A 26,365-nucleotide genomic window follows, 5' to 3' on the forward strand; every position below is an offset into this window, starting at 1 on the left:
CACTTGCATCACCATTGACACAGCTCCCAAAGTGAAGTCAGAGAAATCTGTCTCTGAACAGAGTGCACAGAAACCGGAGGGGAGAAAGTGCTGGATTGATACTTAGCTGATTTCTCCAACACTGTAACTCTGATCTGATGAGGGGCATCTCAGGTAAATGTGATTCCAGGGAATGAAGTTGCTGGGTCTAGCAATTTCAGACATACCACTGAAGCTTTCTCATATGAAGACAGGCCAATACTATCATGGGAATAATGGATACCATCAGCCCAAGAGTTTTAGAAATTCTCTTGCAGAGATGATATTCCTCTTAGAGAATTCCAGAAACACCATCAGGTAAGACAGGATCTTGTCTTCTGGAAGAAAGGCCATTATCTTGTGGGAGTCTGTTAAGCACTCCCAGAAAACTAGTCTTTGCAAGATGACAGACACAACTTCCGGAGAATCATTTTGCACCCTAGCCATGGGAGTAAGGCTGAAACATTATCTAGTAAATCCAAACTCCTGGACACAGACTCTGCACAAATCAGCAAGTCATCCAAGTAAGGCGAAATGTGGATGCCCAGAGTCCGACAGTAGGCCACTGCCGAGGCAAGGCATTTGGTAAACACTTGAGGTACAGTGGAGAGCCTAAAGGGCAATACAGAAAACAGGTAGTGTGAACCAAACACAGCAAATCTCATAAATCTCCTGAAGTGATAAGCAATGTGGATATGATGATGTCCTTCTATTCATATGTTGCAGTATTCATAACATGATGGGGGAGTCTGCCGCATGCTGTCCCGAATGTCCGGCGAGTGTATAAAAGTTTAAAGCTACTGTTAGATGTGTGAAACGTCTCATATAGGACCCCGTCCTTTGTTGGCCATAAAGCGGCATTGGGTATAAAGCAGACGTAGGCACATACCATCCTTAGAACTTTTCTGCCACCAGTATGAATGCCATCTTCAGTTATTTGCTCAACAGGGAAGTTGCAGATTCCAAGTCAGATAAGTGCCTCGTTTTTTTTTCTAAAATTTTTTTGTGCTACTGTTGTTTTGCTGAGGTTACATGTCCTGTAGGAAGGGCAACTGTTAGTGTGGAAGAGAAATTCCACATAAAGATTCCCAGGATCTGTGCCTTTTTTCCTAGGTCCTAACCACGACCATACCTCCTGTGCTGTTTCCAAGGCTTTTGTTCCAAAGACCCTGCGCAGTTGTTTCATTTCTCTCAGTTTTTATTTAGAGAACCAGCTCTTTAAGCATTTAGCACACAATGCCATGGAATGCACATTGGGCCCTTCAGGGAAGCCTGTTCTTAAAAAGGCCAAGAAATCTAGGCCTGAAGTTCTGTACTGCTCCTTCAATTCCGGATGTCTCTCCTGAAGCCGATGTTGGCCTGGAGAGTTGTTCGGAGTTAGCCTGTGATTCTTCCACAGGTACCGTTGTGGAGGCCGCAAAGGATACTGCTAGGACATCTTCTGGGGAAATGCAGACATCAGCAATGGACGTAGGGGGTGGGGACCCAGGTTCATAGTCTCTGAAGGTTCTCGGGGAATTCCACAAATCCTTGTTCATGGAGACGTCCTTAGCACCATTATCGAATGTAGGCCTGCGTTGGGTCCCTCATCTTTCCACAGTATGGATGTTCCACTTAACAAAAAACAGAAAACTAAGGATTCTTCTCCTTCTCAGGAATATTCTCCTGATTGGCAAGCTTTTTTTCAAGGGCTGTTTAATGCATTTTTGCCCCTTAGGCAGTCTATAGGGGTCTTTGTCTCCCTTCCCGTTGTGGAGGCCACAAAGGATCCTGCTAGCTTGTCCTCCGGGGAAATGCAGACGTCTGCAACTGATGTAGTGGGGGAACTCAGGCTCTGAAGGTCCTTGTGGAATTCCACAAATACTTGTATCTGAAGACATCTTTAGCACCATTATCAAATGTGCGCCTACGTTGGATCCCTCATCTTTCCACCATATGGCTGTTCCACTTAAGAAAAAGTAGAAAAGTAAGCATTCCTCTCCTTCTCAGGAACATTCTGCTGATTGGCAAGCCTTTTTGCAAGGGATGTTTAATGCTTTTATCGCTTTTAGGCAATCTACATAAACACATATACACACTTTTTTCTGCTTCATTTATTTTCGATCATCTGTCTTACTTTCATACAAGCATACACTCACATACGCACGCACAAATGCAACACACATATACACACACGCTTTTTATTTTATACCCGCTAAACCGCAGAAGTGCTGCTTAACAAGTGTAAAATAGTAGCTCAACTGATCTCTCTCTCACACTCATAAACCATGTACTCTCACTTACAGACATAAACACATACATACACATTTTTTTTTTCTTTTACTTTACTTTGTTTACATTTTACACTCAGTAAACAGCAGAAGCACTGCTTAGCGAGTGTAAAATAATGGCGGTCATTCTGTTTTCTCAGTCCAAGCTCCAAGGCGGCTTGATATGCTGCCATGAAGTAGCGGACATTTTCAGTGAGCATTACTTGTACATTAATACCCTGCTGGAGAACGCTTGTTCTCCAGTCAGGGTACTGATGTACAGTTTGCCCATTCTCTAAGGACACAGTCTTGCCAACCGGGTCCCTATGGCTCGAACAAAACCAGGACAGGAAAAACAGGAATTCTGCCAGAAATGTCTCCAAAGTTGCACCAACATTCAAAACACAGCCGATAGTAAAAACACAGGTTTAATTCCACAAAATTCCACAATACAGGTTGAGCGCTTTCATCTACATCAGGTAGACTTCTTCAGAACCAATTGTGACCCATTACATCAGCTTATTTAAAGCAGTTTTGGCGCCAAAAATACATGTAATGCATTGAAATACATTAAAATACATAAAAATACATAGGAATACATAATAATACATAAAAATACTACTTCTCCCTGCAATGTTAAAAATGTTTAAATGTAATGTATTTAAGACAGGTAGGGCTAATAATACTTGGAGTAAACCACTAACTTAGCTAAAATATATATATATATATATGTACACTATAACTACTATAAATAAACATATAAATATATATAAAAAAATGAAAAGATAAAAAGTAATATGATTGTTATTACAAATCTTATTAGAGGAACAATGTATGTGTGATGTAAGAAACTTACCAACCACAATGGAGGGGGGGGGGGGTGTAATATGTGCTTACAAAAAAAAACTTAGCCACGGTCCAAAAGTAAAAAAGGTTTAATGCTAATACTTTCATTTAGACCTGGCCATGAAGTAGCATCGCACAAAATCTGCCATTTGGTCTCAAGGCATGACAATCCTACCTTCCAATTACCTCCATATTCACTCACCCCTATCTGATCTATTATGGAGAATGTAAAGCTGTGGTGGGAACCTTTTTCACTAATATGCTTACTAAGAGCATTATTCATATCAACCTTTTTAATTTTGTATAAGTGTTCGTATATGCGGGTTTTGAGCTTCCTTTCTGTCTTCCCAATATAGTATCCTTGACAGCTGGAACAAATAGCCAAATAAACCACTCGCGTAGAATTACAATTTCCTTTCTTGCCATAACATATAGTTCTATTTTTGTTACTTAATTTAATGGTGTTGCTCTCATTAATGTGTTGGCAGTACCTACATCTAGCACATTTATAAGTGTGTTCGTCTTTGGATTTTTTCGAATCCTTTTTCTTCCCCCCCTCAACAATCCTCTTAATATTAACCGAAGTCTTGTACACACTAGTGGGATGTGTTCCCACTACTGAGGCAATGTCCTCAGAACTCAAAAAGATATCCCAATGTCTGTTCAGAATCTCCTTAACCAAATTAGAGAATGGGTTGAACATAATAACGCACACATTCATTCTATCACCTATCGCTTGCTTTCGGGTATTCTTCCCTACGAATGTACCTCCTAACAGGGGAATATATTTAATACCCCATGATCTGATGACATATTGCGTCACATCCGTTACCATCTCCGGAGGGTATCCTCTGGCTAAAAACATTTTTGAAACAGTGTCCATCTGTTCCTCCATATCCTGTCTCATTGAACACATTCTGGCTACCCGAATGCATTGTCCCTTAAGAACATTGCGAAAAATGTGCGGAGGATGACAACTGCCATATTGTATATAATCATTAGAGAAGGTAGATTTCCTAAAAATTTTAGACTGAAAGCCATCATTCGTGGTACTGATGTAAGTGTCTAAATAAGGAATACCAACCTTCTCCACCTTGTGTGTGAATCTTAAAAAATTGGTCGTACTGTTGATGTATGCTATAAAATTGGGTATATCTTCTGTTGGCCCCTTCCAGATGATAAATAAGTCGTCCAAAAAACGTGTATAAAGGGCAATATGTTTGAAGAATTCACTAGATTTGACATAAACATCCTCCCACTCAAGCATAACGAGATTTGCAAAAATGGGGGCACAAGACGCCCCCATTGCAACTCCTCGAATTTGTTTGAAATATTCCCCTTGAAACTGGATGTAATTGTGTGAGAGTACAAGTCCCATCATATCCAATATCAAACAAATCTTATCCCAGGTGAGGTCAGAGTATTTCCTTAAGCTATTTTCAAAATATTCAAGACCTGTTGTATAGGGAATGCAGGAGAATAAATCCTGAACATCTCTCGTGAGAAATGTTAAGTCACATGACCATATGTCATGTTTTAAAGTACTCAAAAAATCCCAAGAGTCTTTGGTTAAATGAGGTACTTTGTTGTAAATGTGTTTGCACCAAAAATCAATAGCTACCCCTAAGTTGAATGTTTTTGACCTAGAACCAGAAATGATGGGTCTAAAGGGGGGGTTTTCCACACTTTTGTGAATTTTAGGTATCCCAACTATTCTAGCCATTATGGGATGTTCAGTTCTAACAAATCCATATTCCTCATTTGTAATACGGTTGTCTAAGAGATATTCCTCTATTGCTAGATCTATTCTATGATAACCAATGTTAATCTGGTTGAGGGATGTCTGTTCATAGTTACCAGAACTGAATAATAGGTCTTGAATGGCTTTATGATACACATTTGTATCATATACCACTAAGCCACCCCCTTTGTCCGGTTTCATGATTCTGATATCACTATTAGTAACAATCTGGTCCAAACACTCCCTTTCACCCTTAGTTAAATTATCACAAAAATGTGAAAAATGACCAACATCTCTCCGGATGTTTCCGTACAAATGGTAAATGTCCTTACAAACCATACGCTCGTAATTACTGATTTGTACATTGTTTGTGGGGATGTAGGTACTTTTTCTCACTAATGTTTTGGGTGCATCAACCCTAACAGTGTCTTTAAACTGTAATGCTAATTGAAGTCTGCGACAATACAACTTAACTTCTTTGATAGTGTCAACCAAATTGAACTTGGCAGAGGGAATAAACTTCATTCCCTTACTAAACAAACTAAAAAAATCTTGGGAAATATACATATCAGTGAAATTATACACCTTAAAACCTTTAAAAGTGTAAACAAAAACTTTGTTGGTGTTACCCACCACAGCATTAGACGTATACTCGTCACTTACATTTCCTTCACTAACTCCATATTTTTGAATAAAAGATAAATCATGTGGATGAATAAAAGGTGAACCATGTATGTCCCTACCATCTGGGAGAATTTCCTCTAGACTCACTGTCTCCTTTTGCGATGTATGGTCTCTGTCTTTCTTCTTTTTCCACCCCTTCCCATCCATAATTAGGTTCACTAGTTCTCATCCTGTTCTGTATCATGTTTGTGTCTTGCAAAATTCCAAGAATCAAAAAAATTCTATCTGGAGGGTGATTTCAGGGTGAGCTAAACTAATTTCCGCAGGAAGCCGAATTATTTTTTCACATTAAATTTTTTCATAAATTAAAATATTCAAATTAGTAAAAATCATTCAAAACATTAAAAAATCAAACATTAAAATAAAATCAGGAAAGTGTCCCCAATTTGGGCAAAAAATCTGTTCCTTTTCAGCCACAATTTTTTTGGGCAACATTTCTCCAAATAGCTATTGTCAATTTTGGCACCTTTTAATAATATATATTTTTTACCTTATGTATATATTTTAGATTTTCTCATTCTGTTATCACATCATTTATTTGTATCATCACATTTATAGTTGAAATCAGTCATGTATAGCAAAAAAAAAAGTCATACAAAAATCACATAAAAGCCCGCAATTTTATTGTTGTTATTGCCATATTGAGTATAACTGTTAAACTAAGTTAATACTTTTGTATATAGTCCTTTTTCTATTGAGTGAGGGCTGAGTTCTTGGGGCTGATGTTATTGTCCCTTTGATTAGTACCTTGTGTTTATGAGTACCATAAATACGCCATAGATCTTGGCCTCCTCATCTCATATTCCTTCTTCTTTGGCCCATGCTTAAGCGCTGCAAAAACGAGAGGCTGAAAAAGGCTGAAGTCAAATCTACATCTACTTCATCCATAAGCTGGGGATCTTTGTGTGTTGTCGCTAGGGTTCAGGGTGTGACGCGGCGTATTAATCTGCCCATTTGTGGTTTGGTATGTGGCTTTAGCTATCGCTCTCCACAGGGGTGGTCAAAACAGAGATAGTAGAGGGCAGGTAGTAGGAGTAGTATCCAATATCCAGACCAGAGGGCTCTCCTCCCACGGCCTCCACTGGTCTGGTGGTAGAAGAAGCCAACTGCTGCAGTCAGCTGGTTGGCGGCATCCTGGAGGGCCGCACTCCGCAACTAACTCCTGAAGCCCGCTCTGCTCAAATGAAGCACCAGGAGGCGATTCAGCCCATAAAGACAACTCAAGAGCGATATATAAGACAAACCAACAAAGGGACATACACATCCCACATTTTTTATCTTTATTCAAAAAAAATGGTGAGGGAGTTAAGTTAATGGAAGTGACTTAGTATGTAGTATATAAACTGGTGGTAACAAACAACAAAGTTTTTGTTTTTGTTTTTAAAGGTTTTAAGGGTGATATGTATCACTCCTGTTATTTTTTTTATTTTTTTTTTTTGTTTAGTTTTTAAGGGAATGAAGTTTATCTGTTGGCCAAGTTTCACTTGTGTTGACACTATAAGAAGTTATTGTTTGTCTTGTCAATTCACATTACATACAGTTTCTAAAGACACTGTTAGTTGATGCACACCCAAAATATTAGTGAGAAAAACATCCCCACAAAACAAATGTACAAACAAGTAACTACGAAATTATATGTTTGTTAGGGACATTACCACCATTTACGGAACAAACCGGAGAGATGTTGGTCATTTTTCATTTTTTGTGATAATTTAACTAAGGGTGAAAGGGAGTGTTTGGACCAGATTGTTACTAATAGTGATATCTCAACCAGATTACATTGGTTATCATATAGATAGATCTAGCAGAGGAATAATATCTCTTAGACAACCGTATACAAATGAGGGATATGGATTTTAGAGAACTGAACATCCCATAATGGCTAGAATAGTTGGGATACCTAAAATTTATGGAGGAACAGATGGACACTGTTTCAAAAATGTTTTTAGCCAGAGGATACCCTCCGGAGATGGTAACGGATGTGACGCAATATGTCATCAGATCATGGGGTATTAAATATATTCCCCTGTTAGGAGGTACATTCGTAGGGAAGAATACCCGAAAGCAAGCGATAGGTGATAGAATGAATGTGTGCGTTATTATGTTCAACCCATTCTCTAATTTGGTTAAGGAGATTCTGAACAGACATTGGGATATCTTTTTGAGTTCTGAGGACATTGCCTCAGTAGTGGGAACACATCCCACTAGTGTGTACAAGACTTCGGTTAATATTAAGAGGATTGTTGAGGGGGGAAAGAAAAAGGATTCGAAAAAATCCAAAGACGAACACACTTATAAATGTGGTAGATGTAGGTACTGCCAACACATTAATGAGAGCAACACCATTAAATTAAGTAACAAAAATAGAACTATATGTTATGGCAAGAAAGGAAATTGTAATTCTACGCGAGTGGTTTATTTGGCTATTTGTTCCAGCTGTCAAGGATACTATATTGGGAAGACAGAAAGGAAGCTCAAAACCCGCATATACGAACACTTATACAAAATTAAAAAGGTTGATATGAATAATGCTCTTAGTAAGCATATTAGTGAAAAAGGTTCCCACCACAGCTTTACATTCTCCATAATAGATCAGATAGGGGTGAGTGAATATGGAGGTAATTGGAAGGTAGGATTGTCATGCCTTGAGACCAAATGGCAGATTTTGTGCGATGCTACTTCATGGCCAGGTCTAAATGAAAGTATTAGCATTAAACCTTTTTTACTTTTGGACCGTGGCTAAGTTTTTTTTTGTAAGCACATATTACACCTCCCCCCCCCCCCCTCCATTGTGGTTGGTAAGCTTCTTATATCACACACACATTTGGTTCTTTTATAAGATTTGTAACAACAATCACATCATTTTTTATCTTTTCATTTATATATATTTATATGTTTATTTATAGTAGTTATAGTGTACATATATATATATATATATTTTTTTTAGCTAAGTTAGTGGTTTACTCCAAGTATTATTAGCCCTACCTGTCTTAAATACATTACATTTAAACATTTTTAACATTGCAGGGAGAAGTAGTATTTTTATGTATTTTTATGTATTCCTATGTATTTTTATGTATTTTAATGTATTTCAATGCATTACATGTATTTTTGGCGCCAAAACTGCTTTAAATAAGCTGATGTAATGGGTTACAATTGGTTCTGAAGAAGTCTACATGATGTAGATGAAAGCGCTCAACCTGCATTGTGGAATTTTGTGGAATTAAACCTGTGTTTTTACTATCGGCTGTGTTTTGAATGTTGGTGCAACTTTGGAGACATTTCTGGCAGAATTCCTGTTTTTCCTGTCCTGGTTTTGTTCGAGCCATAGGGACCCGGTTGGCAAGACTGTGTTGTTGGTTTGTCTTATATATCATTCTCTAAGGACGTTATAACTGTGAGTTTGGCATAATGGTTTAAGGTCTTTACCTCGCATACACAAATTGCATAGTTCATAGGTTCATAGGTTCATACTAGGCTATCTGCCCAAGGGCATTTATAAGCCTAGCCCATAGTTATGTGGCTTTCGCCACCCCTTTAGTTTGAATAAAAACTATGCCTATCATTTTGCTGTGCCTCTGTCAAGCAGTGACACTGAAGTAATCCCTGGGGTATATCTGCAATCTCCCATCCATTGGTCAAGATTCCTCTTGAACAAGGTCAGAGAGGTGCTCTGCCTCACATGTACCGGGATTTTAACATTGCAGGGAGAAGTAGTATTTTTATGTATTATTATGTATTCCTATGTATTTTTATGTATTTTAATGTATTTATGTAATGCAAGGTTTGATTCTGGCCTCAAGTTACCAGCTAGGCTTAAAATGGCCCTTCAGGGCAGTTAGACTAGTATTCGTCTATGAACCTAAATAAATTATCATTTCTTATGTTCGTCTCCATCTCCGCTTCTTGTCTATTTAGTGCAGATTGTCCTGGATTCATTTCTACCATACCATTCCTGTATGCTCCTGGTTATCATCCTTTCAGTGTTTTGTTGCCTCAGACATTGAGCCAGCAGTTTAGTTGCTTAAAATAGTTGATCTGAAGTAGTTAACTTCATTTTATCTGCAACCTGTGGGTATTCGGATTCATATCGGATTCGAGCCAGCAACTTTTCAAGCATCTGCTCTGAGCTCCAAGCTCCTCCCCCTTACCCATAACCCATCACCATCTCCTACCTTCCCCTAGATCTCGTTTGCCACTTCATGCATCAGCATTGTGATCTCTGTAGCTCCAAGTGTTGGGTTATTTAGTAAGTGACTTTTTGGTCGTTTTTTTTCCAGATAGTGAGAGTGTGTTGTCTTTTAGTTCCCTTTCCTCCTCCAATCGCTTGTTCGTCGGTTAAAAAAAAAGTTTGTTATAAGGTGGTCTAGTACAGGCCCTCCCTACCCCTTAGGTGTGTGTTTTTAGAGTGTCAGTCTTAAGTAGGTTGGCTGTGTGTGTTTGTAGTATGGCTGATCAGCCAAAACCTACCTTCAAGAAATGCACAGAGTGTGGCCATAAGCTTTCACCGGCTGATGGTCACACTCTGTGTGTTGTTTGCCTGGGTGTTCCCCATCTATCTGTCAGTGCAGTGTGTGCACCGGATTTAACTCCAGGGCCTTGAAAGAAAGGAAGGCCAAGCTGGTCGTAAAAGGCCTTCTACCCGTTTCCTCCCTGGACTCATCAGCCTCGGCTCCTCCAGCAGTTGCTCCACCTCCACCCCAGGATGGGACTCACCCTCCCACTAGACCTGTTGAAGGGGAGGCCAAAAGAAAAGACAGGAAAAACAAGGACAGAGATAATAGGGGGGATAGGCCCTGTAAGTGGTCTGTGGAGCGGGAGCCCTTCCCTAGCCCGCCTTCTGAAGTGTCTAGACCTACATCTCCTTGGCTCCACTCCCTGAGGTTCTCCCCTGAGCCGACGGAGCCCTTGGATCCAAGGCCTTCATCTAGGTCATCGCAACGACCAGCCAGATCCGAGTCGGTCGCCTCCTTGTGCTCGACTCGGAGTCTATCGGAATTGGATATGGACAGGATGATGAGATATATTTGGACCCAAATCCAGATGCGAGTCTTGCCAGGCCCCTCTCCCTCTGGAGGGGGGGCCTCCATGCCCTTCTTTCATCCAATTTCTCCTTCCCCGATCCGGCCTGCGGTTTCGGGGTTTATGGATCCGAGGATCCTCAGAGCTGGGGTTCAGTGCCGACGGTTCATCCAACCTCGACTCCGGCGATCACCTTGAGTTCCTCGGATCAGACCGGTTCGGATCCGAGCATCTCTTGGGGCCGGTGACGGGAAGTTGGATCTGAGGAAATGGAGGTGTCTTCGGCTCCAACTTTGTCGGATCCAAGCCACTCCTTCAGAGCTCCAGCTACTCCTGCCATGGCCCGGCAGATCTGGGGAGAGCTTCCTCCTTGTTGGGTGCTAAGAAGGTATGCTCTCCATCGGCGTTCGACGTGGCAGAGATGGTTCTCTCCCAAGGATCGAGACCCCAGCCTATTTCCTTGGATTCCGCCCAGACTCCCTTGAATTCGGTTACGACTCCCTTCAGCTTGTCACAGGGACAGCCCGTGCTAGAGGATCCCCAGGCGGTTCCCCTGGAGGGAACCCCCCCCCTGGCTTATGAGCCCTCTTCAGAGAGTCCCACTGAAGAGGGTCCCCATAAGCACACGTGTAAAAGGAGGCACCTGGACTCCCCTCAGTCCTTAACAGAAGATACTGATTTAGATGAAGGAGAAGGTTCCCCCAGGTCACCTCCCGAGGATGTCTCCTTTGGAGACATCATGGAGATCCTCCGCCAAAGGGGAGGTTGGTCAGCCCCAAAACCTTCTATGGATGAGTCAGTGCTCCTGGAGGCTTTTGCATGGGCCCATCTATGTCCTGCGTGTCCCCTCCTCCAGATCCCTTAGTGGATCTTATCACCACGCGGGCATGGAAGGAGCCTGACACCATAGAGCCAATACCAAAATGCCCGGACAGGATTCTCTCTCCACCCTCAAACAGACAGTTCTGGTACAAAGGATCCCCGGTGGATGCTATGGTGGTTGCAGCAGCCACCAAGAGGGAACTGGCACAGGAGAGTTTCTTGGTCCACCCTCCAGACAAGGAGTCCAGGACGGTGGATTGATTTGGGAAGCGAGTGTTTTCTTCAGCAACGTTTTCCATCGGAGTGCTGAACTATTTGGCACACGTTATATGACTGCAGCGAGACCTAGTCACAGAGTTCGCTGAGTCGCCCCCCCAGAGTCTTTTTCGCTGGAGGACAAGCATCTGTTCTCCATGAAAATGTCGACTCTAAAATCAGTGTCGAACACATCTATGCATCTCCTTTCCCATGCTATAGAAGGAGCAGCTAGGGCGGCTGGGACCGGCGTGGCTATGAGGCGACACACTTGGCTCAGACTGTGTCAATTCGCGGACCCCTTCAAGGCATTTTTCACAAATGCTAGCTTCGAGGGTTCTTCTCTTTTTGGGAAGACAGTACGTGACACTCTGGTCCGGAGCGAAAAGGACGGGAAGACTTTGTCTGCCGTCAGAGTCTGCTTCTCTAGCCCTCAAAGATCCTTTTCTAGGAATCAGAGAGGGCAAAAGAAGATGTGGTTCTGAAAATTACAGTTTTCCCAGGATGCTCAGGACAACTTGTGCCCTAGAGGCAGAGGAGGACAGGACAGATGCTGCCTCAGAGGCAGAGGGCGGCCAAGGAACTTTGGGTCTAGGGAGACCTTCTCGGACAGGCCCACGCAGCAGCCCTGAGGGGTTACCCAACTGTCCTGCTCTGGAGACAGTCGGGGGAAGATTATCATTGCACCCAGCGGCTTGGGAGTCCATAACTGCAAATCATTGGGTGCTTCAAATAATATCCAGAGGCTACGCCGTCCCATTTGTTTCCCCTCCCGTCCAACCAAAGCTCCTCCCACCCGCTCAAAGGGAGGTGGCAATGCTAGAGATTTCCAAGCTGCTTCACAAACGAGCCATCAAACCGGTCCCCCCAGATCAGTCCGGATCAGGCGTTTACTCCAGGTTCTTTTTAGTGCCAAAAAAGACGTGGGACCTTAGGCCCATCTCGGACCTGTCAACCTTGAACCTGGCTGTAGCCATGCAGTAATTCCGGATTGTCACCCTACAGTCCATTCTACCTTATCTTCGAGAATGCGACTGAATGTGCTCGATAGACTTCCAGGACGCTTAGTACTACATCAAGATTCGCAGAAGTTCCAGGAGATTCCATCGCTTCTGGCTGGGAGCCAATCATTTCCAGTTCAGAGCCCTACCCTTCGGTCTCACCACAGTCACCAGGGTGTTTATCAAGGTAATGGCAGTCGTAGCGGCTCACCTGAGGCTTCAGGTATTCCCTTACCTAGATGATTGGCTCCTCGCTGCTTCCACCAAGCGTCTTCTTTGCATAGCCAGAGACTCCTTCCTTCATCTTGCAGACTGGCTAGGGATCACTATCAATGTTTCCAAGTCCCTCTTAGACCCGGTGCAGATCTTGGACTTTATTGGGGCATGTCTGGACACCCTTCAATTGAAAGTCTTCCTAACTCCAAACAGGGTCCAGAGCCTACGGGCCTATATATCAGTGGTTCTTGGCCCCAGGCTACCAAAGGTGGGCGACATTCTCCAAGCCCTAGGCTGTATGGCTGCAGCAGTCTCAACCCTCCCCTGTGCACGTCTTCTTCAGTGGACTCTGGCTGTACAGTGGTCTTAGCTAGATCTCCCCATGGAATATCCAAGTCAAATCAGCAAAGCCTGCAGGGCGTCACTTCTCTAGTGGCTCCATTCGCCGGAGATCTTAGCGGGATGCCCATTTGTTTCACCCACAGCCCAAGCCACAGTGACCATGGACACCACCCAGCTCTGGTGGGGGGGGGGCATTATCTGGGGAGGACGGTCCAAGGCACGTGGCCCCAGATCGAGACCAGATTGCATATCAGTGTTCCGGAGATGAGAGCAGTGCTTTTAGCATTGCAAGCCTTTCACACTGTCCTTCATCCGGGGACTATTGCAGTTCAGTCAGACAACATGTCGGTTGTCTGGTACATCAGCAAACAGGGACGAACCAAATCTTACCCTCTGGGTCGCGAGGCCATGAGAGTGTGGGAGTGGGCGATCTCCACCATTCAATTTCTGATTGCAACGCACATCCTGGGATGCTCCAACATTTTAGCGGATAGATTGAGTCGGGCTATTCTAATGCCATACGAGTGGTCTCTGAAACAATCGATAGCGGAGGAGATCTTCCTTGCATGGGGTCAGCCTTGCCGCGATCTGTTTGCATCTCCTTCCAACGCGAAGTGCAGCGAGTTCTTCGCTCTGATCCCTTCACCAGGGGCTCCCCCCAGAGACGCTCTAGTCCATGCTTGTCCTCCCGGGTTACTGTATGCTTATCCCCCGTTACCTCTCATTCCTAAGTTTCTTCAGAAAGCTTGCTGACTGGGGTGCAAAGTGATCCTCATTGCCCCATTCTGGCCTCGTCAGGTGTGGTTCCACTTCCTTTGGTCTCATGTGCTAGCTCCTCCTTGGATTCTGGATCACTGCCCGGATCTAATTTCCCATCCGTCGGGCACTTGTCCACCCAACCTGGACAGCCTCAAGCTTACGGCTTGGTTGCTCCAGTTCCCTTGATTGCCAGGACTCCCGGTCTTTCATCTTCAGTAAAAACTATTCCGGTGGCGTCCCATAAGGCTTCCACTAGGAAGATTTACTGCAGTAAATGGAAACTATTCTCTATTTGGGTTTCTCATAGGAACCTGAATCCCTTTACAGCCCCTGTTCCTGCAGTGTTGGATTTCTTAGCCAATATATTTCAACAAGGGGCTAGTTCCTCCTTGGTGAAAGTGCAACTGGCAGCTATCAAGAATTTCCATGTCGGCAAAAACATGAATGCCCTGGCCTCTTCTAGACTGTGTAAGGCTTTTCTTAAAGGCACCTTTCTTTTGCGTCCCCCAATTAAGGACTCTGTTCCTCCTTGGGACCTTACCTTGGTTCTGCAGGCTTTAGTTGCTCTCCCCTTTGAACCTGCAGCATCAGTAGATTTGAAGTTCTTATCCTGGAAGACAGCCTTCTTAGTGGCCATTACATCAGCTAGGAGGGTTTCTGAGATTCAAGCTTTGTCTGCCATGCCCCCTTACTTGATCTTCCATAAGGACAGGGTTTCTCTCTGCATGAACCCTTCCTTCTTACCAAAAGTAGCTTCTGATTCAAACATTAGTCAAACAATTAACCTGCCTGTTTTCTTTCCAAATTTTCAGAACAAGGGTGAATATAAGCTGCATTTTCTAGATGTTCATAGATAGCTTTGTTTTTATTTACACAGAACAAAGTCCTTCCGCAAGCCTGACCAGTTATTTGTGTCCTTTTCTAAACCCTTTCTGGGCAAAGCCATCTCCAAGGTTTCCTTAGCTAGATAAATTACACAATGTATTTTGCAAATTTATAAAGACAAAGGTCTGTCCCCGCCAGGTCCTGTTAAAGCTATTTCTACCAGATCTATGGCAACTTCTGCATTTTGGTCTAGGGTTCCACTGGATGACATTTGTGCAGCAGCAACCTGGGCAAGGTCACATACCTTCATTTCTCATTATAAGTTGGATTTGATCTTCAGAGGGAGAGCATCCTTCGGCTCTGCAGTGCTCAAGAATATCCTTCCATGAGGGCCTCCCAGGAGTTTAAGTAGCTGGGAACTCTGTCCCACAGGTTGCAGATAAAAATGAAGTTAACTACTTCAGATAAAGAAGTTATGTACTCACCATAACGTTCCATCTGAGTAGTTACACTTCATTTTTCTGCAACTGTCCCACCCTCCTTCCCCCGAACCTGTTCAGGGTTTATTATATAGTTGAGTTGCTAATTGGCTGAGTAGTGGCAAACTCGATCTGAGGGAAGGTAGGAGATGATGATGGGCTATGGGTAAGGGGGAGGAGCTCGGAGCAGATGCTTGAAAAGTTTCCGGCTCTGATCCGATATGGATCCGAATACCCACAGGTTGCAGAAAAATGAAGTGTAACTACTCAGATGGAATGTTATGGTGAGTACATAACATCTTTTTTTAAAACTGGTACTGTTCATTCATTCATTTTTTTTTAAGTACTGAAACACACATTGTAGCTTCTTGCAATTGTTTGCCAACCTGTTGTATCACACTTATTTTTTTGCTTTGTAAAGCCCTTACTTTTTAAAGTCTTATAGATACCTGTTGTGACTTATTCCATATCTCTTTTGCTTTCATTGTGACCACATTTCTTAACATCAGTTTACAGTTATCCCAATCCTTTGCAAGCTGTTTACTACTTAGATTCAAACCAAGTAACATTTCACTTAAAGCTTGATATACTCAATCATTAAACAAAAGAAATACTGGAAAGTGCCACTATAGTCTTTTACTTGTGGAACTTAACACTATCACCATATATGTTTTTGTAGTTTGCTCAATGTTACAGTATTGTTTCAGTCTGTATCTGCTACCTAGTTTTGCCCAAGAGACATATTTCTCCTGAGAAAATGTGAATTCCAATTTATTCTGTGTTATCATTATTTTGATGAGCCCAAATACGGGTCTATATTATATGTTCGAAGTTTGAAAACGTTGAATGTTAAATAATCGAATTTAAATGTTCGAAGTTTCGAACATATAATAAAAAAAAAAAAAAGTAATGGCTGTAGGCATGGGGCAAGCCCCCCTGCACCCCCCACACCCCCGCTCTTTAAATATACCAACTCCGAGACTGCACTACAGTGCAGTAAGGGAAATCTTCCCTTTACCGCACTATAGTGCGGTCTCGGAGTTGGTATGTTTAAAGAGTGGGGGGTGCAGGGGTGCTTGCCCTCCTGCCTACACTAGTCAGGTTTTTTTTATTATTATATGTTCGATGTTTAGAACTTCGAACATTTAAATTCGATTACTTAACGTTCAAAGTTTTCAAACTTCGAACATATAATATAGACCCCCCCCCAAATACATGCATATTATTTCTGTAAATATTTGCCCTGAAATAGGGTTCTATCGTATCGTTGCCTTCCAGAGGTGTCTGTGATTTCATATAGTGTTCCAGTTTGCAACGACTGTCGCACATACTTGATGAAAGACTTTTTCCACAGTATCTTATATCTTGTCTCAGTGATTTGGATGGGATATACACTAAGAGTAATTCTTAACACCCAGCCAGCAAACTTACAACTGTAAATCTTCCCTGCCTGTCCTTTATATGTTCCTCAGCATTTTTTGATAACATTTTTAGTTAACATTAAAATCTTTTTCTTCTCTTCTGCTGTCCTTCTATTCTAACAAAAAACACACTTCCTACTTTTTTTTTATAAAACTTTCATGCTGTTTATGACTCAAATATGTTTCTTGTAACATTATTGTCTGTATATTATTTATATAAATGTAAGTACCTTGTCCTGTTTTTCTCTTGTCCACCAACGTTTCACATTAGCAAGTCAAATTGTGACATAGTAAAGATGATCTTTTATTCTACTTACATATATTATTAGTCTTTCTGTTGCAAACTGGTCCATCGTAGACAAAAAGTGTTTTTTAATGTTGAGTGGAAGTAAGCATTTCAGTAAAGTCGACAGTTTCGACATTTCGACTTTACTGAAATGCTTACTTTGACATTTTTTATGTTCAGTGTTCTGATTTCCAAACTTGTTAGTCGGACATCTTAACTCTCGAACACAGTGGATTCAGCTATGTGATAGTAAACCTCTCTCTGTCTCTATGTGTGTGTGTGTGTGTGTGTGTGTATATATATATATATATATATATATATATATATGTGTGTGTGTGTGTGTGTGTGTGTATATATGTGTATATATATATATATATATATATATATATATATATATATATATATATATATATATATATTTACTGTGTGTGTGTGTGTGTGTGATACCTACAGTAGGGTTTCAGATAGGTAATGCTTTAACTTTTTTTTTACAGGTTTGCAGTACCATATGCGGACCAAACACTTGGAACAAAAACCCTTTGCCTGTCAAGAGTGTGGAGCAAGGTTTGGAGCCAACTCCACCTTGAAGAACCATATGAGGCTGCATACAGGTGAAAGACCCTACTACTGTGAGCGCTGTAACATGGCTTTTACACAGGCTGCTGCACTTGCTTACCACAACAAGAGAAAACATTCTGAAGGTAACCAATTCAAAGGAGGAGGTAGAAAAAAATTGCTAAAGGTGATAACCATGTTTTTGCAGAGGTGCTTTTACTTTTAAAATTATTCAGTTGCACAAGACATGAGTGTACAACAAAAGAAAGGAGAATAATGTGAAGGTGTGAAGACTGTCAATTTTTCTGATTGTCACTTAATAAAGATTACGTAATTCAGAAGAAATTAGAGGGTTAAAAGACTTTTGCTTATGTAAGTCGTATTTAGATTTGTAGAGCAGGAATAATAGTGAGGGTGTTTAGGATATCAAAAGTATGAATCTGTTTTTTTTTTTTTTTTTTTAACTTGTATGCATAAGTTTTGTTTATCAGACACCCCAGGTTTGGCTGGCAGCACAGGAACTGGCAAGGGAATAGAGAATGATGAGGCAGTGTCTGCTTTTCTTTTTCAGATGGGAGGGTAAGGTGAGTGCATATCCGTTGTGCCCTTTGGAGACCACAAAGGAGCCCCTGCTAATGAAGGTAGGGCCATCTAAGAGATTAAGATTACTCCCAGAAGTGGATGACAGTGTATGACGGCACCACCTCTGCCACATTCCTCTTACCTCTAAGAGGAACAGATCGACTATAACAGGACATTTGGATAGGAAGAGGAGGACCCTGATGGTTGTCAGGGAGCTGGAAGCAATATACAACACAAAACAAAATCTGTTTCAAGTCTTATCGGTGAGGTGCTGTGCCTGGTGAAGGACTGTATTATGGCCAGAAAATGTAAAGGCAGTACTTCTTTATGCTCCAGTAGATCAGGACATCTTATTTGGTCAGGCACCCTAGGGCATTTTAACAAATCTAGAACAGAAGTATAAATGCTGTCATGACAAAACAAGACATTTTAGACTTCATCAGGACAAAATGATTATGGCTGTTGTCCACTGGGTCAGGTAGTGGCACCATTTTGTAGTTCTACCGAGTAAATCAGTAAGCATCTTTTCCTTTATAATTTTTTGTCATAAATCCAACACTTTGTCATTATATAAAATAGGTTTTCTAATTTCTGCAAAATGCATGTATAGTAATTCCCTTTACTGCTGTACCCAGTTGTGGATAGCTAGATATTTCCATACCACATCAAGTCTCAAATTTAAATCTCATTTACATTAAACACATTTCTCTAACGTTCATGTCAGACATGTAGGTGACATTATTACCCTTAATCAGTGCCTGCATGAAATTCAGTACTTGCCATTGTTGTTGTGTCTTTCGGCTTTTCCTGGTTAGGGGTCGCCACAGCGGAACTCCGGTCCGCTAATTATTGGCAGTAGATTTTCACGAACGCCGAAGTGCCAGCTCAACGTTCAACCTTCAACGAAGGCACACCCATTTACGCATGTCTTTCGAACGCCCACCCAACCGCGGGGAGGACATGCAGACTCCACACAGAAGGCACTCCCCGCACTCCAGCCGAGAATTGAACGGGAGAACCTCTTGCTGTGAGGCAACAATGCTACCGCTGCACCACCGCGGAAGTCTTAATAACCCAAAAATGTGTGATAGTTTTCTGTGTATACAGAATATAATTTACATCAAGGGTCTTATACTTCGCCAAAAATGACTTTTTATAGGTACAGCCATAGAATCTTAGACTTCTCCACCCTCCTAACCGAAGTATTTATTCTTTCAACATTTTTACCAAGTCTGTTTTGTATTTTTTTTTATTTCAGATTTTTTAACTGGAGTAGAGCACTGGACCTACATTTGCTTTATTCAGACCCAACTTAGGAACACTTTCTCATCAAATGACTTGCTCATTGTCACATTTTAGGCAAATAGAGGCTTAGAGCAAGAGCGTAGCCAAAAAATGTTATTTTGTACTTAAAACAGTAACATATGTTTGCTTCCTCAAACCTACATTGTATTTAAAAATGTATACAGTTCTTCAGACGTTGCCAATGATTTGTTTAATAAGTGTATGGATAATTTTCAGCTGTCTTCCACAACCGTAACAAAGATTGTTTTCAAATGTATTTTATATTTATATTACTAAGAAAAGTTCTTGAAACGCACAAACCCAAAACAAAAAATAAAAAATAGCAAGGCCACACATGGACATATCCTGGCCTCAGTAAGCCTCAGTTTTTCAGAGAGGTTCAGAAGAAAATTACTCAGTTGTGTACAAAAAAAGTATGCCTGGCTATACCCTTGGCTATGGTGATTGAGCCCTGATCACAGGAACAGCTCACGGAACCTCAAGGAGTTGGTGATCAATGCCAGGAGCCTAAATAAAAAAAAAAATACACTCCCTACAAGCCCTCCTGACACTCGAAAGTATAGCAATGTGTACATTTACTGAGACATAGTTTAAAGGAGCTGAGAGTACCCCAGCAAGGTTTCAGTGCCTTCCACACTTTTAGACTAGTAGCTGCAGACAAGGGCTAAAGGTAGAGATATCTCAGTATACATCAATAACAAGCATACATTTCATTTATATAAATGTATGAGTGCCTATGTAGTAAGTGCTGATTTAATAAAGATGTGTATTGTTTAAAAAAGGCAGGAATTGAATAATTTATGTAATATTGCTTAGGTTGTATGATATATAGCAATATATGTGAAGTATAATGTTTGTTATCTTAATATAGTTTGATTACTTTTATATGAATGTGAATTTGTCTATGTCACAAGTGCTAATTTACAGGTGTTTGAAAAAAGTAACAAGCATACTTCTAGAGTGATCAAAAAGGATGATTTCCTGGAGTTCTTCCACATGCAGATCACCATATACAAAATCCTGTACCATATCCTAGCTAGCTGTAGGTCACTCTTCATGTCTCAGGAAGCTCACAATGCATAATTGGACCTACTGGTGACAGTTATCATCCAACTTAACACCCTACTCACGGAAGACTTTAATCACCCCTGTATAGACTGGGAATCCTACACAGCCTCATATCTACAGGCACAGAGATTCTGGACTTCATAAATATAGACACCCTTGACCAAATAGTGGATACACCTACTACAGGCTCCAACATAGTGGACCTCATGCTCAGAAATATGTAGGAAGGATGCATCTCCCACATAGTGCCTCTTCCTCCCTGGTAAGGTCCAACCATAAAGCTGTCTCCTTTGAAATCAAAATCAACTCCGTAATCCTATTAAAACCAGTAACAGGAACTATTTCAAGACAAATTTGCTTTTATTAAGTGATGGCTTGTCAAAATTCAGTGCCTCTGCAAACCTGGAGAACACAGCAGCCTGTGATGAATTGCTGTCAGAAACTCTGTACAACCATGCCAGTGGCTGCATAGGGGTTTTTGTACATAGCAGAAGTAAGCCCAGGCCTAACACCAGAAATAATCTGCGCTGGTGTAATCTCAAATTTAACAGAATATGCAACAAAAGAAAAAACAACTTTTGGCAAAAATCAGGAAGAGTAATTCCCATAAAGGTAAAAACTCTCATCAAGCTAAATAGGCAACTAGGAGAGCTAATTAGGTCAAGAAAAGACAACTTTGAGGTTAAGATAGCCCCCCAGGTGAAAGGTAATGATAAGGTCTACTTCAGATATGCCAGAAATCTCAAGGGCAGCACACAGCAATGTGGCAAACTGGTAGTTAATGGTGCCATATTCACCGAGCATGGTGATGTAGTGAACCTGTTATTGGACAAATTAATTTCCACCTTTACCCCCCTCACCCCCAACCATCCCCCCAAAAATACCCTCAAATATAATCCTCCAATCGTAAATAGGGAGCACTTACTGACTCAGGACCCTGGAGTCATTATTTCACTACAGTCTTAAAACAAGCTTTGTGTCACATGACTGGAGGACTGCGACGGTCATCTCCTTCATAAGGGAGGACCTTCAACAGATCCTGGAAACTACAAACCCATTAGTTTGACTACTCTTATTTGAAAAGTCATGGAAGGAATTATCATAGAAATTATCATCAAGGACATAAGAGACCTTCAGACACTGGATCCATCCCAGATTGGTTTTGTCAAAGGAAGGTTATGCTTATGAATCTGGTGGACTTCTTTGAAAAGGTCAATAAGACAATGCATGAGGGGAAAATGGTGCATAAAGCCTAGCTATATCTGGCTAAAGCATTTGATACAATATCCCACATGGGCATTGTCAACAAATTTACAGAACTGGGTATAAACCCCTTTATAACATGTTAGTTAGTTAGCTGGCTCACTGATGGGACCCAGGAAGTTAGTATCAGTAAGGCCACCTCCACAAAAGAGGCTGGTCACCAGTGGAGTCCCCAGAGTTCTGTGCTAAGCCTCTCATCTTTGGCGTTTACTTCTCGGATGTCAAAGACCTCTGGATAACCAAGTTTGCAAATGATTGCAAACTGGGAGGAGTCATTGAATCCCCTCAAGATAAGAACACTCTTCGGAAAGGTCTAACATAGACATATTCTTGGTGTCAAAGCCATGGCTTAAAACTCAATACCAAGAAATGTATTATAGTACCTTTTGGGAAGTCAGCCACCTCGGTTAACTACAGCATCAGTAAAATACCCCTAAAAGTGATTCATTAGTCAGAGATCAGGGAAGTCATGTAGATAGTAACCTAGCCTTTGGCCAACATGTGTCCAGGATAATAAGAAAATCCTTCTATGTTGCTCAACATTTAAGCAAGGGCACGGCATCTAGGTCCACTGTACTTTGCCTTCATCAGACCAGTCATGGAGTATAATGTTCGCTTCAGTATGTTTCTGACCAGACATGTACAACAACTGGAACATCCACAAATCTTCCTTACAAAAAAAAATACAAGGAGTAAATGCAATGTCCTATACTGATCACCTCAAAGCCGTGTCTGTTTACTCGGTATCAAACAGACTTCTTGTCTTTCTTTTGATGAACCTTTTGCACATTTGCAAAACAAACAGCAACAGAACTACTGGATTAAAAGACCTAAATTTTGCTTGCAGCAGAAGTAGAATATGTTGAAGAGACATATATGTTTCTTAGGGAATTCCCATTCTCTGGAACAGACTCCCCATCCACGTAAAACAGAGTTACTCCTTATCCCTATTTAAGTGCAGCTTGAACCATTGGATAGGTAATCGGAAATTCGCCCCTCATCTGGTGCCTATGTCTCTGAAGGACAGAGGCAGTCAGTATATCACCCTTATATAAATAAAATTTGTGGGTCATATTTGGGTTGCACAACTAGGCTTAAATGGCCTTAGTGGTCATTAGCTTAGTATACACCTATGAACCTATTAACAGCTTATAGTATTAATCCTGTATGTTACCTTCCAGACATCTTAAGTATATCCAAGCTCTAGTCCAAGGTTCTTCTCCCGGACTACCAGTCCTTGCCATTTTTCAAAACAAAATATACTTTTTTTAAACCTCTAGTCTTTCTCTTGATTGAATATATTCCTAGCCTGTTTCTTCAGTCTGTCTGATCTGAGAGTTGGGTACCAAGCCACTCCTCAGATTTGGTCTGGCTATTAGCTAGTGCTGTAGTGCCCCAACCTACTCAGACTTTCCCTGTAGTCCCTTTAGATCTAGTTTGCTACCATCATAAATTGCTGTTGCTTCTTAGCCAGCAGCCAAGTTCTCTGAATTTCTACATTTTCCCAGTCATTAATGACATTTTTACATACTGGTTAGTGCTTTTGTTGGGGCTTATTTTGAGTTAGGTTCTTTGCATTTTTTCTTCTTGAGTGTTTCAGTTTCCTTGATTTTTAGGCACCTGCCTAATGTTTATTTGTCTCTCTCTGCTCACTACAAACAAAAAAAAGAAAGAAAGAAAGTTTATAAATATATTTTGTTAGATGAGTGTTATTGAAAGTTGAAGTTTTGTAGTAGTTGTTCTGATACTAGGTATTTCTGTTTTATTCTGTGGTGGTTATGGATAAAACATTTAAGAAGTGGACCAACTTTGGGCATAAGCTCCCACCCCATAATGCATATGACCTTTGTGTTGCTTGTTTAGGTCCAAAGCATGTAAAGGTCAGCTGTTTTGTATGTAAAATTCTGGACCATGGTGTATAGTGGACAGAAAGAATAAACTAATAATTAAAAGACTTCTTCCCTCTGACTCAACAGACAAGCCAAAAAGTTTAAAGACAAAGATAAAGGGAGCATCATCTCTTAAAGTAGTCAGAAGAGATTCTTCCCCTCCGATACTAAGACAGAAGCCAGCAACCACTGTCATGCACTTTGTGAACACCCTGAAGGCAGTAGTTGCAGCTAACCTGCAGTTAAAAGGGATCCATGTATTCCCATATCTAGATGATTGGCTTCTATCTGCAACAACCGAAGAGTCTTTACCAGCAGCTAGGGGCACCTTTTTACACTTTTGTCTCTCTTTAGGCATATCCATAAATGATCAAAAATCACAGCCAAAGCCCTCACAAACAAATTACCTTTATCAGATGCCATCTGGACACCACTTCACTTCAGATATCTCTTGCCTTAGAAAGACTGCTCTCCCCTTCGACATACATTTCTAAATCTGTAACATCATCAGAAACCCCGGTTGTGTTGGTCCTAAGAGTTGTGGACCTCATAGCTTCCAGAATTACTGTGGTATACTGTGCCAGATTTCACATGAGGATTCACCAGTGGATGCAATACCCACAATGGACAAAACTAACAGACATGCTCTCAGCCACCATTTGTTTGGCATAGTCATGTAGGAATCATTTAAAACTCATGGCTGGCATCCCCATCCCTTCACAAGGGAAGAGCCTTCTGTCTTCTGATAACATCAGCAACACCAATGATGAATGCCTCCTATCTGGAGTGGAGGCATTTTGGGGAAAGGGTATTCCAAGGACTTTAGAGTCAGTGGCCAGTTTTCACTGCAAAATCCTCAAGATGAGAGCAGTCCTTTTAGTGTTGCAAGAATTTCAAGACATCGTACCTTTGGAAGTGATAGCTATACAGACAAAGTATTGGTCATCTGGTAAATCAGCAAGCAGAAAGGGACTAGTTTCTACCCCTTTGCAGAGAGGCTGTGAGAGTATGATAACGTGCACTGGATTCAGGTCACCTTCAAATGGCAATCCATCTTCTGGGGAATCCAGCTGGATAGCAGACAGGCTCACAAATGGTCTGTCAATCCAGCAGTGGCACAAGGAATTTTCAGCCACAGGGGCCACTTTGATATCACTTGTTTGCTTGTCCAACCAGCATCAAGTACAAAAACAACTTTGCCCTAGTTTCCTCAGAGGAACAGTCACCCAGATATGTTCTAGTCTGCTGTTTGACTCACTGATCTCTTTTATGCCTTTTTTCTTCTTCCGATAATACTGAAGTTTCTACAGAAGGCTTCAACTTGCAATTCTCAGACAGTTCTCTTTACTCCATACCATACCATCCCAGGCAGATTTGTTTTTTTCTACTCAGGCCTCATCTGAGGAAGCCCCTTGGCTTCTAGATTCATAACCAGATCTTTTTTTCACACCCCTCCAGTCAGCCTCCCTCATTTCTTCACAACCTTAAACTAAATGAATGGTTTCTCTAGTTCTCATAATGGCCAGACATCTTTCCCTTTTGGAAAATATCATGCATATTTTGTCAGCCACTCAGAAGCAGTCTACTCAAAAGATTTACAATAGCAAATAGAAACTTTTTTTCCATCTGGGCTACCATTCAAAGACTCAGCCCACATTCTGTGTTTGTTGTTGTTTTACAAGTTCTGTTCTGACTGTACGAAGCAGGATGTTCTTCGTGTTTCACTGTTGCAGTAATTACATTTGGGTAATCTGCTGGCAGGTTGCCCTCAGTCGGCCTGAATAACAAAGTCTTGGATCCTACGTCAGTTGCTGTCTCCTCGTCCATGACGTCAGGTCATCAGGGGTATAAAACATGCAGCCGACGCCATTTTATTCAGTCTTTCTTGCTGCGCGGTGCCCAAAGCAGAAGCAGTTTGCAAGTGCAGGTCGGCCGACTCATGAAATTTTCTCATTTGAGTTTCAGAACCGAAGTCTTCAATCTAAAGCTAAGTACCGCGTTGGGGAAACTTTTTCTTGCTCCTTACCGATGTCAGTAAAAGCTAATAATTGCATTACTTGTGGGAAGCAAATACCTCATAAGAATTTTCATTTGTACTGTATTCCTTGCCTAGGCCCAGATCATAACGTGCCTTGCTGTCGGTTTTGTGCTAGATTTAACCAACCCACTATTAAGCGTCGGTATATTTTTGCTTCTAAATATTTTGGATCAAGATTTAATTGTCCTGAAATGTCGTCGGTTAGCAATCCGACTACTGGAGTTCACAAAAAGCGCAAAGAAAAAGACAGAGACAGACCGTCGAGGTCCAAAACTGACGACAAAGCTTTTCCTAAGCCAGTCGCCGGTTCACCGGTACTCAGTGAGGTGCTTTCACAGCCCCTGATACCCGCTACTTTTGAGACGCAGGCCTCTACCAAGGCCCATTCAGAGCCCAGTATGCCGTGAGGTTCTCAGAGTATTGAACCCGTGGATGTCTCTCCCTTGGATGGGTCCGGAGCCACTGAGCAGGCTTCTGAGGGTGTTTTCAGGCCTCAACATTTTTATATTAAACCAACGCCAGCCTCAAAAACAAGATCAAAACCTTCTTCTATGTCTATAAATCTGATGCATGAGCCACGTGCTCAGGCCCCTATGCCTAAAAAACAGATGATCAAAATGGCTGAGGACTTAATTACCTTGATCAGGGGTTCCCAACCCCCCCCCCCCTGCTAAGAGGCCTAGGCAAGGCACTGATTAT

At 41.6% G+C, this 26,365-nt stretch overlaps 1 protein-coding gene across 1 annotated transcript in view; it reads left to right on the forward strand.

The window, feature by feature from the left end:
- The window catches only part of LOC122792877 (zinc finger and BTB domain-containing protein 40-like), a 1,459,166-nt gene that overhangs the window by 1,115,388 nt on the left and 317,413 nt on the right, over positions 1-26,365 (forward strand). The window contains exon 14 of the mRNA XM_044060435.1: positions 17,461-17,667. Coding sequence (XP_043916370.1) covers positions 17,461-17,667 — 207 coding nt within the window. The remainder of the gene's footprint in view (positions 1-17,460; positions 17,668-26,365) is intronic.

Source organism: Protopterus annectens, chromosome 2.part0 (assembly GCF_019279795.1).
Source record: "Protopterus annectens isolate FY-2018-M chromosome 2.part0, PAN1.0, whole genome shotgun sequence".
NCBI lineage: Eukaryota > Metazoa > Chordata > Ceratodontiformes > Protopteridae > Protopterus > Protopterus annectens.